The sequence below is a fragment of the Mesoplodon densirostris genome, chromosome 13 (genome assembly GCF_025265405.1).
Source record: "Mesoplodon densirostris isolate mMesDen1 chromosome 13, mMesDen1 primary haplotype, whole genome shotgun sequence".
NCBI classification, from domain to species: Eukaryota; Metazoa; Chordata; class Mammalia; order Artiodactyla; family Ziphiidae; genus Mesoplodon; species Mesoplodon densirostris.
In genome coordinates this window covers 6244828-6258958 of record NC_082673.1, presented here as the reverse complement: position 1 = coordinate 6258958, position 14131 = coordinate 6244828, and the positions used below count along the sequence as shown (strand labels likewise).

Sequence of the window (14131 nt, the reverse complement as noted above, 5' to 3'; positions counted from 1 at the left end):
TTGCTGAACTTATTGAACAGTTCACGAATGGGCAGCAGCCAATCTAGCAAATAGAAATGAGCTCCCAGTAGCTGGTCAAGCTGAGACTTTTTTAGGCAGAAGAGGGTGGGAACAGGAAGGTACACTGGCAGAAAAGCAGGTTGGTTATGGCAAAGGTCACCTTCCTTTAGGGGGTGGCAAGGGTTTATCAGACAGATAACCTCATTAGTGCTGATCAGATTGTCGACTGACTGGTTTAAGATTCCATTTCCGGGAGAGCCCAGGCTGTAATGAAGTCAAGTCAGGGTTTGGTGACGTGGGCTTTGGCATTTAGGGGCCCCATTTTGGGCTATGGTCTTGTTTTTAACAATATAGAAACATTTATCTAAAAGAAAATAAATCATCAAGTTCAAACTTTCTAAAAAAAGCTCCCCGCCCTCCTATTTTTTCAGAGACTTAGGTCATAGCCCTAAATTCTAAAGAGGTCAAATTGTTAAGTATTAAGCTAAGTAGACTATAGCTAGTTGTTAGTTCTGGGCCACATGAGTAATTTATATGTGCCGTACAAACACCATGCACACTGTTACACATATGCAATGGGGCTCCTTTTACAAAACATTTACTTGGAATTAAAAGATACTTTAAAATTAGAGGATTATAGAAAGTGTTTCTTAGCCTTTATGACAATACTGGACACATGTCGTGACATGTCGTGACAAGGTTTTCAAGAGATCCAGTGTGGCCAAAGTGAAGAAAAACCTGCACCTTTATTTTGGTGGAATAAAAACAGAAGCAGTAATGGGAAACAGATAACATCGCTACAGCTCAGATCCTTCTGCCCATCAAAAAGACGTACCACGGGAAGTGTTACCCTTACAATGCTCCACTAGGCCACTCAAATAAAGCTGCAAATCAAAGGAAATTTTGATAAGGATTTTCAATCACTTTCAGTGAAAACATTCTTTATTGGTAAGTGAAAACATCCTTACACACGTCATGCAAAACAACTGACGTCACACAATCTCTTCTGAGAGGATTATAAATTTTAAAAGTTACAGCGACTGCAACAGTACAAAGAATTCAGGAAAACTCTAAAGGAAGCAAAACACTTTGTAGAACACACGAAAGTACTGTTCATCCATCTGGATGTTTGATTCTCCCTCCCGATGTGAATCTATTTTGGAACCATTATATACAAAATGGCAGTCGTTTTTGTATGTGCGTCTACAGGCACTCCATCTGACTAAAAAGAAACTATAAGAATAACGTTTCAAATAATTTCACAGGGTTTGGTTAATTGTTTTCTCCATTTTGTTAATCCAAAACAGGGCAATGCCCTTCTATTTAAAATGTTAATTTGTTTCAATAGATTATTTCTGCAGGAATAAGATTTTGCTCCATGAAAATGTAGTTTATCCCTGGTAATCCTTCTGAACAGAGGCTGACTTCTTGAACGGTCATTTACATATTCTCCAGACTATTTTCAACTAGCGGAAAGGAACAGAGATTCCCATTCCGAGAAGACTCAGGACTACGCTTCGTACTCTGGATTACGACACTGAGAACAAGTTTTCTCTGCGGTGCCGAGACCAACACTTGCGCGGTATCCGCCCCTCACACGGGTAAGTTCAGCTCCTGGAAGCGAGGGGAGCCCCGGAGAAAGGTCACGCCCAAAGCTCCTCCTGGCACATTCCAGTCACGTGGCAGCGAGGAGGCACAGTGGGCGTTGCCAGACACCCTGCAGCGAGCGCTGCTGTAACAAAGACCTACAGGTGCAGAGGTGGCCTTGCGCCTGGGCGGCGGGTAGAGAGAGCCGAGGCCGCCTCGAGCCCCGCGGACGGCAGCCAGCCCGGGCTCCGCGAAGGCCAGGGGTGCTCGCGGCTGCTGGGAGGACACGCCTACGAGCGACAAGGACCTGAAAGGCGCTGCCAGTGAGGGCTCAGGGGGGAATGCGGACGGAAAAGAGATGCCGGCGACATGGCGGCAGGGGACAGCCAGAGGCGTGAGGGAGAGACTCGGGACACCGAGCTGAAAAGACTTCCAAGCGAGGCGGGGAAGGCGCAGCCTGCTTTCTCCCTACTGATCAGGGTAAAACGTGAGAGGAAGCAGTTCAATGGAGGGAAGGACTGTTAAAAAAAGAAGGAAACAGGACTTGATGACTTGGAAATTCTTCGTTTACCAGAACGGCAAAGACATTAAGAGATTCACTGTCAGGAAAGACGGCTCTAAGGAAAGAGATGAGATTGTGGCCTATAACTTTTTGCTAATACCTGAGAAAGATAAAAAAAAAAAAAGGTCACATCAAAGGCTCTTCAAAGAGATTAACAGTGTGACTCACAGAGCCCCTCAGCCATCTCAGAAAAGGCCCAAAAGAGAGCTGGATTATCTAGGAAAGCTCTGGGGAGGAGCCTCCGGTCTAATGCAGCAACTTCTGTAACAGGCACAGAAGACCCACGGACACTGCCGTCTTAAACTAAAAGGGACAGACACAGAATGAAACGATAAAAGATGGCTGAACCTCCCACGATTCCACAGGCAAGAAACAAGCTGACAAAACGACTCAGCTGCAGACACCCGCTACCCTTCATGTATAAGGAAAGACCCTGAGGGAAACTCACAGGTCTGTGGGATGCTGCTGGGAGCCACAGAAGATCGCAGGCCTCGACACCTACTGGACTGTGCCTGGCTGAGCTTCTCAAGCGCTTGGAACTGCCGGGGCTCCTTCTTCCCTTCCAGTTTCTATTGTTTTGAACAGGAAGGTTTGTAACGATTATTCCATGCCTGTCTTACCCTTATATTTGGGAGCAGATACCTGGGTTTCTAGGTTCACAGATGGAGAGAAACTGGCTCCCAGGACGCACACCCAGATGCTCACTCATACTTCATATGAGGAGATTATCCCGGATTATCTGTGTGAACCAAATGTAAGCACTAGGGTGCTTGTAAGAAGAAAGCAGGAGAATCAAAGTCGGAAGTAAATGATGTAAGGCCAGAGGCAGAGACGTGGAGGGATACGGCCATAAGGGAAGGGATGCCATCCGCCTCTACAAGTTGGATGAGGCAAAGAAGAGACCACCCTGGTGCCTGCAGAAGGAACCTGTGATGTGTCACCGTACATGACAAAAGGGATTTCAAGGGTTCGGTTAAGGTCACTTAAGGTATGATGGGGACGTCATCCTGGATTATCTGGCAGACCAATCTGATCACATGAGTCCTTAGAAGCAGAGACTCTTTCCCGGCTGTTCTCAAAGAGACGTGATGACACTGGAGCCAGAGACATACAGCATTGCTGGTTGTGAAGATGGAAAAGGGCCACAGGCCAAGGAATGCAAGTGGCCTCTCAAAGTTGGAAAGGCAAGGAAACATGTCTCCCCTAGAGCCCCCCCAGAGGAATGCTGCCCTGTTGACACCTGACTTAAGCCCAGTGAGACCCACGTGAGACATCTCACCTATAGACGAAACCTAGGCTATTTTAAGCCACTCAATTTGTCGTAATTTGTTACAGCAGCAATAAAAGACTACAATAAAAGACTAACCAGGAGGGGTGACAGGACCTGGGCCTGCGCGTCCGGAGCCTGTGCTCCGCAACGGGAGAGGCCACAACAGTGAGAGGCCCGCATACCGCAAAAAGAAAAAAAAAAAAAAAAAAATCAGATACAGATACTTTTCAGTACACATTACAGAAAAATTTTCTAAGTATTTGATCAGAAGATTTCTTAATGGCTGTTGATCAATGCAGCATCAAGAAACTTTAGTGCAGATTTTACCAAATGCATTTATCAAAATGGGGTTTTGTTCATTTTCTCTGCAAACAAATGTTGTTGCATTAACTCTGATCATGTATCAGATTGGTTTGCCTGAATATTTAAAAGCTATCAACAGAAGCCAGCCCTTGCAGCTAAAACCTCAAACATATTTCTCAAGATCTATTCCTAGGCCAAATTTGTCTAGACTAAAGCTGGAAAGACAATAAGAATAAAACCAAAATTTATCTGTATAAATAATAAAAATAACTTTTTACGCTCTAAGTGTTTTCCTCACTAATATGGCACATTATCGTTCCTACATGCTACCGCATGGGTAGGAGCAATATCATTTTAGTTGCTGGAGTATCACAGTGTTAAGAATATCTGCTTCTTGTAGTGTCAGGCTTTCATCTGTTAGCTCTTTGTTTGGAAATGAAGTCACAAGAATAAAGTCAAGAGTTGCAAATTCAGGACGGGACTGTACAATAAAGTCCCGAACATCCAGGATCCTGAAGAAATAAGATAAAAATAATTTGTGATACAAAAGTTTTATTGTCAATTAAGCTTTTAGCTAAAGCTAGGTAATAAAAAAAAATCACACAATTCTTATCCTTATTTAAATGTGTTGTAACCTTCTTTAATTTAATTTCAATGGATGGATTTACCTTGGCTTTACGGTAAAATGTGAGGATTAACTTTGGAGCGCACCTGACATTTACTCTAACTGTAAACAGACACAATCTTTAGGTGAGTTATGCATCAAAGAAATGTCAACAATGTTATTACACTACAGGGCCTATTTTTTCAGAGTATAAAATATCTTAGCAGCACATGACCCTGAAAAAGGTACCTCAGATGAGCCTGTGTCAGCGTGAGTCTATAACTATGAAAAGTGTAAGTTATAAAAATAATTTAAAAAAATTACTCTCACATATATACAGTAGCTCAACTAAGATCATAAATGTATATCTTAGTGGGATACAATGAACAAATAAAAATAATATCTTATTAGCACAACAAATGTACAATGAGTGTTAAAATGGTATTTAAAACTTTATTTGAAGTACTTGATAAGAGCACAATTAAATTTTATTTTCACTATAAATTTATGTTATAAAGGATTTGCTATGTAGAAAGTTAATCTTAATCAGGGTTATCATAAATTTTTAAAGGAGTAAAGTCCAAATCAGGTTTTACTAAAGCAAATCAAATCTGATTCAACTTCTCATGGTTTTAGCAACGGTGCAAAACTACAGCTTTTAACAATTTTATTTATTTTTGAGTGGTATCTGCATTTGCACTAGTATTTGGACAGTTTTCAGAGGATGCTTAAGTACTAAGTGCTTCACTTACACACAGCTATTATTCTCTTAAAATCTTTGTTTTCTGTCAAAAACTTACTTCAAAAGTAAATGTAAAGAATTTCGTATTCTTCATGATTCAGGCTGCATCCAGTTTTACAAAGATAAGTCACCCCAAACTTACCTGTGTGTACTATTGAATCTTTGTATCAAACGGCTCCCGTCTGCTAACCTGATCTGAATTTTGGTCGTTGGCACGGAATCATCAATAAGAACAACTGCATTAAGTAGTGACTTCTCCTCTTCTTCTGGGGAGGAAGGCGTACTGACTATTTCAGGTGTGAGGCTAAGAAAGAAGAATTAAAGAATCAGAATGTAAGTCTGAACACATAAGATGCACAACAGCCTGAAGACAGCAGAACCACCACTGAGACTTTCACCTGACCTCCAGGCATCCCGCCACGGCTTCTGCCCCAGTGGGAACACAGCTTCTTTGGGGTCTCCTGTTCTTCTTCCATCTTCTTTCATTATATTAAAATTACCTTGGGTCCTATGATTCTGATTTAGTTTATCCAGCCTCCTTTGAAAGCCTAACTCCGTATTCCTTCCTCCCCAATCCCTTTGAAATTTCATGAGACTCTTCAGCACAACGGTCTGCAATCAGAAACCTGAGCAACTTGGAGTTAACGTCCAGGACCGACCGTGAGCACAGACAGACTTGGTTTCAGATCCCAGCTCTGTCAACTGTGTGAACTCGAGTACCTAAATTAATCTCTCTGAATCCCAGTTCTATCATTTATAAAATGGGGGGGGAAATAATAAGATGTCAAGTAGGTCTGTTACAGTAAGCCCTTCATATAGTGCTTGGAACAGTATTTCAAGAGGTATCAGCTATATTTGTACATATCATCAGCACTAAGCTATCAACTTAAACTTAGTTGATATTACTTTTAAAATCTGCTTTAAGTAGTTACTGCTTTATGACAGAGTAGTTCCTAAGTGTGAGTGAGAAATGAAATTTAATATATGGTGATGAATTTATAACGAACCTCGTGTGATACAATCTCTTAGCACTGGACCTTGGTTACTAGTGACCACAGTGCCTTCTGACGCCAGCAGGATGACCCATCATTGTCAGCTGAAAGCGAATCGCAAAAATAGAATGCTCTTTTGATTAAGCAATTAAAACAAATGAAAAGAAATTGAGAAATTCTTCATAGACATCAAATCTTAATCCTCTTTCAGTCATCCTGCGGGATTCTTTGATAGTCTTGATGTTGATTCTCTCAAATACTGGGACTCTGAAGGCTCCCTTAAAATGACTGTCTTTTGAAAAAAATAAAATATATATTTATCAGTATAAAAGTCCTATGAGCATTTGTGCTGTAGTCTAGTGTAAACCTAGCTCCTCATGACTCCAACTCCCACCCAAAAACCTTCTCAGCATATCTGGCAAAGTGGGAAAATTAACTGGTACTTACTGCTAACACTTCGCCTTTCCTTAGCTACTTCCTGACACATATTTTAGAACTAATTTCAGAATGTATATGATAAAGAAATGGAAGAGGAGAAAATGATGATCTGCAGTCACTGTTCAGGTAGTATTAAGGAATTTCCTGTCAAGTTCGGAATTGAGGACAGAAACAGCTGCCCCGCCAAGGTGGGTTACTCTGCAACAGTCCTGTGTCCCTTACACAGGGAGGGGGACGAAACCCAAAGAGGGGACGGGAGTCAGTGAGCACAAAGGGCCTCTTCCCTCTCCTTTTGCATCCTTATAACCAGGTCTACCCACGGTCATCACCACCACCAGCACAGCCTCTGCAGCATTTGCTATTTCATTTAGATCCTGGAGTGAGGGACGCACTGCTGCTTAGTGGGCAACAGCATGGATGCAGGGGCCCGACTCCGGGATTGACTCTGCCGCTTATTAGACGTGTGACTCTGGACAAGTCATTTAACCTCTTTGTGCCCAGGGGCTGGAATGGCCTTTTGAGATAATTAAGGCCAACCACATCATTTTATAGGAAAGGAAAACTGAGTCACAGAGATTGAAAGGTACCCTCAGAGTCACAGGGACAGGCAGCGAACAAGCTGGTTAGTGTGTCGACAACAGCTAGGAAGGAAGAAAGACCGTTCTACACCTGTTAGGTCTGCCTCTCAGGAACAAGCACTCAACCTGTTCTTTTTGCCCCTGGCTTTCCTCAGTTTGTGAGATCACTCCATTTTTTAAAATATAATTTTATTTCTTTCAATGAATTGGAAATTTAAAAAATTTTAAATAATGAAAAAAAAAGTCATATTAACTTTAACATTGAGCTCTCAAAGTCACGGCTGCGTGTTATTTCAAACTTTCTCCTCATCATTCAATTTATCAAGCCATAGTGACATTTTTAATATATTGTATTTATGTTTCAAGAATTAACATGAAAAAGAAAAAAAATTTTTAAAGGAAAAGAAGAAAGTTAATTGATAAAACAAGCTTTCCAGGCGAACTGGAGGAAAGGATGTAGCTTGTAAGGGGAGTGATTCCCTCTTCAGACTGAAAAGAGGGCGCTGGGGATGGATGTAATGAACTCAGAGGCTAAGAGGAATGTATTAAGAAAGCTACTGCTTGTCAGGCTCTGTTCGGCCAGCAGAGCTGCTGCGAGTGAGGGGCGGGGTAGAATGGGCACTGTGGGAAAGCAGGGAACGTCCGGGCTCTGCCGTCCGGGGGCGGGAGAGGGGCGGCCCGCCTGCCCGGCACCGGTGCGCGGGCGTCCCCAGAAGCACTGACTGCACAGGGCAGACGGATCCAGTGGCTGTGCAGTCAGGCAAGGGGCTGCAGAACCGCTGGTCAGAGAGCGAAGCCGAGGCAGGAAGGAAGGGGCTGTGAGATGTTAGAGAACAGGGCCCTCCAGGGTCCAGGGACCAAGGCTAAGGCACACCTGAGGTGTAGTGGCCAGACTCGGGGCAAATGGCAAACGGAAGCTTTTGGATGCACAGTGTGCCAGACAGGCAGTGACTGTCCTGAAGCAGAGAGAGATTTACTTCAAATCATGATCTGTATCATCATACATGCCAGCTCAAAAGCCTACCGTGAACGTCTATCAGAAATGCTAGCCCTGCTCGTCAAAAATGATTCTGGGGCTTCCCTGGTGGCGCAGTGGTTGAGAGTCCACCTGCCGATGCAGGGGACACGGGTTCGTGGCCCGGTCCAGGAAGATCCCACATGCCGTGGAGTGGCTGGGCCCGTGAGCCATGGCCGCTGAGCCTGTGCGTCCGGAGCCTGTTCTCCACAACGGGAGAGGCCACAGCACTGAGGGGCACGCGTACCGCAAAAAAAAAAAAAAAAAAAAAAAAAGATTCTGAAGTTTTCTAGCTCTACCTGGCTCACCAAGCTCATTTTTATTAAATAATTGTATTGTTCTACTATCAAAAATTTGTAGTTTTACATCTACGGTTTGCTTGCTCCTATAATATTACGTGAAGGTACTGGGTAATATTTCTATCGCATTTAGGTTTACCCCATTTTATTGTGGTCTACAAATAATTAAGTCAATTTCCATCTATGTAAAGTTCTGTTTGCAATTAGACTGCCAACTATGGAAGGCAATGGAATCGTTTCTCATTCTGTTTTGTTTGCTTCTTTTTAATTACTTCTCTGTTCAGTAAATAGTTGTCTGGAACTCTTGGGAAATAAGCCATTTTAGAAAGTTACTTTCTAAATAGAAAAAGGCTGACTGTTAGAACTTTTATGTTTTAATAGATTTCTTAACATGAAGCCCTCTAAAATGCTCTATGCAATCCTTCACCTTCTTAGAATATACATAGCCAAATATTCCGCATCTGGATCCATGTACATCACACAGGCTCATACCACCACGCTAATCTCCTGTGTAAATTTCCCGTGCATCAGAAGCTGGAAATTCTAAAGACTACATTTCTCAGACTCCCTTGCAGCTAGGATTTTGTACGGTGAAAGTTAAGACCGTGGCGTGGAGATGATGCAGCTCTTCTGGTCCCCAAGGTCCTGGAGGCATCTGACTCTCCCAGTGCAGTCATGATGGGGTGTTCTAGCTCTAGGCCCCAGCTCCACAGGCTCTGAGCAACTGATGGGGCACAGGAGGTGTTTTCTCTAGAAAGTTCTGTTTGCTTCTCCTGTCTAAGGAAAGCTTGGTTTGCTATCTCTTCCAGAAACTCTATAAATTATTCAAGGCTCTGTAAGAAAACCCTTACTATTTAATCTAGCAAATGGATTCTGTTTTCTATAATCAAAATCCCTAACCAATATGGCTAATGATTAACACAGCATTATCACCACTTATCTTTGCCATTCTTCCTTCATCATTTTCTCCTCTTTTTTTTTGTCATTTTCTCTAGTTATTTCCCTTATAAGTAAAAAGGCTGGCCTTTGTAAGATACTATAATCAATCAGATAATAAATCATTATTTTCATGAGTTCAAACTGCCAATTATAATCACTGGGTCTTCTTAGCTATCTTCCCTTTAGGCAACCTTCTTCAATTTCAGTTCTAGGTTTACTATACAACTGACCCTTGAAAAACACGGGTTTGAACTGGGAAGGTCCACCTACGCATGGATTTTCAACAGCAAACACTATTACATAATCTATAATATAGAGTACTACACGATCCGAGGATGGGGAATCGTAGATACAGAGAGCCAATTATAAGAGGAGTTTTGACCGCTTGGAGGGTCAGCGCCCCAAACCCCCGTGTTGTTCAAGGGTCAACTGTACTTCTTCTTTTTTTTTTTTTTTTTTTTTTCTTTTTGCGGTATGCAGGCCTCTCACTGTTGTGGCCTCTCCCGTTGCGGAGCACAGGCTCCGGATGCGCAGGCCCAGTGGCCATGGCTCACGGGCCCAGCCGCTCCGCGGCATATGGGATCCTCCCAGATCGGGGCACGAACCCGTATCCCCTGCATCGGCAGGCGGACTCTCAACCACTGCGCCACCAGGGAGGCCCGGGTCAACTGTACTTCTACTAACAAAGATATGCATTCTAACTTTGATTCCTGGTCATACACTTAAATAATAGAAAAAGAAAGCGCATGAAACAAAGCGATGACTGGGCATTTAACCTGTGTTTTAATTAAAAATCATAATCTCAATAAATATTAAGTAAAAAATGAGAAGTGCTAGAAAATATTAAAAAACTATCTGGGGGTCGTAGTTTTTAAAAAAACGGAGGGAAGAAGCAGGACAATTCAGCAGAAGCCTGACTGTGCTGAAGTAAAGAGAGATGAGGGAGAAAATTTCCAAGTAGACCTGTCCTTAGAAAAGCCAGGTCAACACATGTTCCTGTATTCTCTACATGTCTCAGAAATCAGCCTCTAATCGGAGAAAAGGATGCAGAAGGGGAGACTTGAGAAATGAAAGACAGGTACAGAGAGCTGATACTGAATTCTTTCCTATGTTGAGAAATGAGAGGGGAAGAGAGAACCGGTGTGCACAAGGCAACTGAAAAGAACTCGGAAGGGAAGGAATCACATGAAAGGGAACAAAGGGTGCACAAAAGGGTATGTTGGAAACATGGCCAAGGCCGCAATTCAGCATGCCACCTGCAGTAACGTGTGGACAAATGGAGGGTCATGGTTACCAGCACACGTAACAAGCTTTATGAAGAGGCAAGCCGTGGCTGTTATAAAGGTGTCCACTCGTACATGACACCACGCACACTGGTTTCTAAATTGTGCTCGGCAAAGTCCTAGGGTTCTTTGGAAATGTCTGAGACAATTCCCTCTTCCTGCAATAAGAGGAGTTCTCTGTGTTCCCATAACTTGAAGAAAGAGTTTGGCTGCTTAAGATGTATGGAAAATAACCAACTTAAGCCCACTGCTTTGGCTTCAAGAGCTTAACAATTACCTGTGGCAGACGGATGCTTACAGCTGTGATCTAAGATACCTACTGTTTTATCTAATCAACAGCTCCCCCTGTGAACCCACGTCATCGTCATCAGAAAGAGGCAGGACGGCACAGTGGTAAAAAGCACAGACTCGTGGGCCAGAGAGCCCAGCTGGAAGCTCACACACTAAGCACTTCCTCGCTCAGTCACCCCGGGCAAACTGCTGCATCTGCAGATGGATTGATAACAGGATCTACGTCAAGGAGCTGTTGTAAAGATGAAACGAGGTAATGACTGTAAAAGTGCTCTGAGGGCCAGGAATGTGGTAACTGCTATCTAAGTATCACCTATTAATATTATCACCAGATTGGCACATCTAATTCCATCAGCAAGGTCTTCACAGTTTATATTTTAGTTTTCACTTTCCAGGTTATTTTGCTTTTCTTATTCTCAAAGAAAGTTCATGTTGAACAAAGACAAGTATTTTTCTCATTTTAGGGTTTTACCTTCCAAGTTTTTGTCCTTCTCCACTAAAAGCCTTGAACCTCAATCTAGGTTTTCTGTATTCTTCATCCTGATGATCCTCCATATCCAGATTCACGTGGCCTCTGTGAACCAGTCGCTGAAGCTCCAGGGGAATCTCTCTTAAAAAAAGAAAAACCACAGTGAGATACCACCTCCCACCTGTCAGAATGGCATTAATCAAAAAGAACACAAATTAACAAATGTTGGCGAGGATGTGAAGAAAAGGGAACCCTTGCGCACTGTTGGTGGGAATGTAAATTGGTGCCGCCACTGTGGAAAACTGTATGGAGGTTTCTCAAAAAACTAAAAATAGAACTACCAAATGACCCAGCAATTCCACTCGAGTATATATCTAAAAAAACACAAAAGCACTAATTCCAAAAGATGCAACCACCCCAAGGTTCATAGCAGCATTATTTACAATTGCCAAGATATGGAAGCAAACTAAGTGTCCATCAACAGAGGTATGGATAAAGAAGATGTGGTATATATATACAATGGAATACTACTCGGCCATAAAAAAGAATAAAATTTTGCCATTTGCAGCAATATGCATGGACTTAGAGGGCATTATGCTAAATGAAATAAGTCAGAGAAAGAAAAATACTGTATGATATCACCTACATGTGTAATCTAAAAAAATACAACAATCTAGTGAATATAACAACAAAAAAAGAAGCAGACTCACAGATATAGAGAACAAACTAGTAGTTACCAGTGGGGTTGGGGGGAATATTGAGCTAGGGGAGTGGGAGGTACAAACTATTAGATGTAAGACAGGCTACAGGGATGTATAGTACAACACAGGGAATATAGCCAATATTCTGGAGTAACTGTGAATGGAAGGTAACCTCTAAAAATTGTATAAAAATAAAATAAAAATTAAAAAAAAGGAAAAAGGTCTTAGTAAACTTTTTGAAAAATGAGTCTACACTGTTGAGATTGTGATAGTTGTGAACTTGAAAACAACAATTTTTGCTTAATTTATAATTTAAAAATTTCCGTGATGATTGACTAGTTCTCGTAGATCTTTCTCTCTTAAAGGTGCATCATATTATTCCTTAGTGATTCTCAACATAGGGATTTTGTTGTCACGGGGAGGCTGGAGTGCTTCTGACAGAAGGCCAAATTGTAGGGAAGCAATTTACACCTAAGTCGGCATTAGAAAATCCCGACGAGGACGTAAGAGTTAATGTGAATATTTATTTTTAAACACCCTGGAGGAAGTTTGGAAATTTGACAGGGGTGACTTTGATTGTCATGTGATTCATGCATGCTGCCCTCTTTCAGGGTCAGGATCAGGGCAGGAGATGCTCTGTCTTGGGGTCTCAACTTACATAGTGAAAACTTGTCGGGGGTTCCACAGAACCACTGAGGGTCCCACCAGGGGGTCACATGGATGACAAAGCTGTTTATAACGCCTGAGCCTAAAACCTAAGGCTTAGGCTCTATCTTACATATAAGCAAAAAAAATTTTATTTTTTTTGGTATTGTATAAATATGCTTTGAACTTTTCAGGAACTCATCTGCCATATAAACAGAAGGAACATTGCACTTTGTTTTGTTTGGAACTGTTCCAAGTGCCTGACTGCAATGCCACTTATAGTAATTAAGTTGCCAAAGTCACACACCTCATTATTCTGTTTTTTGTGTGTCGCATCTACATGAAAAGTGCTATACTGCACACAGGTGCAGTCTAGGTCGGTCTATCTGTCAACTTTGTTATGTCTTGTGGTGTAATCATACTTAGGCATTAGATGTTGAAATATGTTTAGTTTTATGATAAATTACCTTCCTTTACTTCTTCACCATATTTAAGATAAATTTTATATGAATGTTTTTAGAAATAATATGTATAGATTACGTTATCTATAAATTCTTCTTTGAGGACAGTGAAGATAGTGTTAAAAATATTTGTTATAAAAAAGGGACAATGATTATACAGCTGACAACCACTATCTGACAATCATTTTTTTCAAGGAGTCTTTTCTAAAATTGTTCTTGATCATAATTTGTACTTGAGGATATGGTGTAGCTCAAATGAAAAAATTCTCTTAGTATACCATGACTGACTACTAGCCTACAATGTCCGTCGAGTATTTTCATTTGATAATAAATTAGTTTTGATCTATATTATAGCACATTCATCATCATGTTCTTTTCTTCTTCCATCTGGAAGTAAGCATCATTTCAGCAGTCATGTTGACCTTTACTCAGCAGATGAGCACTGCCCCCACCCAGTGGCTCCCAAGCTCTGCCCAGTGACTCTGCAGGTTTCCAAGTCCACAGCACTGACTTCAACTCTTATCCTTCTATTTACCACCAGCATACACTGCTTCCGGGGTCAGCTTCCCACCTTTCTCAATGACCTCCCTCCTGCTTACAGCATTTCTTGCTTTTCTTTGGTATTTTGACATTACCTTTGTAGAATTCAAATACAAAATCCATGCTAATTAGTTCTAAAATGCCTTTCCTTTAGAGTTCCTTGCCCACCTCAACTCCCATGAGTTCCCATCTCCACTCCACTTCAGCCACTCTCCTTAGACAGATTTCATCACTTGGAAAAGCCCCACCTTCAATTCCTGGATGGAGTGTAACCTCCTGCTCCAGCCCCTTCACTGCCACTTACATCTCCCAGTTCATGACCAGCCTGACACCTTTCTTCAGTTGTATTTCTACTTAGGGATGATCACACTGTCAGCTAGTGAAAGCACAATGCAGAAAAGCTTTTATAACC

At 41.9% G+C, this 14131-nt stretch overlaps 1 protein-coding gene across 4 annotated transcripts in view; it reads right to left on the bottom strand.

The window, feature by feature from the left end:
- Nucleotides 1-761: 761 nt before the first annotated feature.
- Nucleotides 762-14131, bottom strand: part of UBXN2B (UBX domain protein 2B) — a 30183-nt gene continuing 16813 nt past the window's right edge. For 2 of the 4 annotated variants that reach the window (XM_060115800.1, XM_060115802.1), the window contains 3 exons: nucleotides 11376-11513; nucleotides 5211-5372; nucleotides 762-4234 (listed from right to left, as the gene is read on the bottom strand). In XM_060115800.1, coding sequence (XP_059971783.1) covers nucleotides 4072-4234; nucleotides 5211-5372; nucleotides 11376-11513 — 463 coding nt within the window. In that variant the 3' untranslated portion in view covers nucleotides 762-4071. The remainder of the gene's footprint in view (nucleotides 4235-5210; nucleotides 5373-11375; nucleotides 11514-14131) is intronic. The other 2 variants (XM_060115798.1, XM_060115799.1) reach the window with 1 other exon arrangement.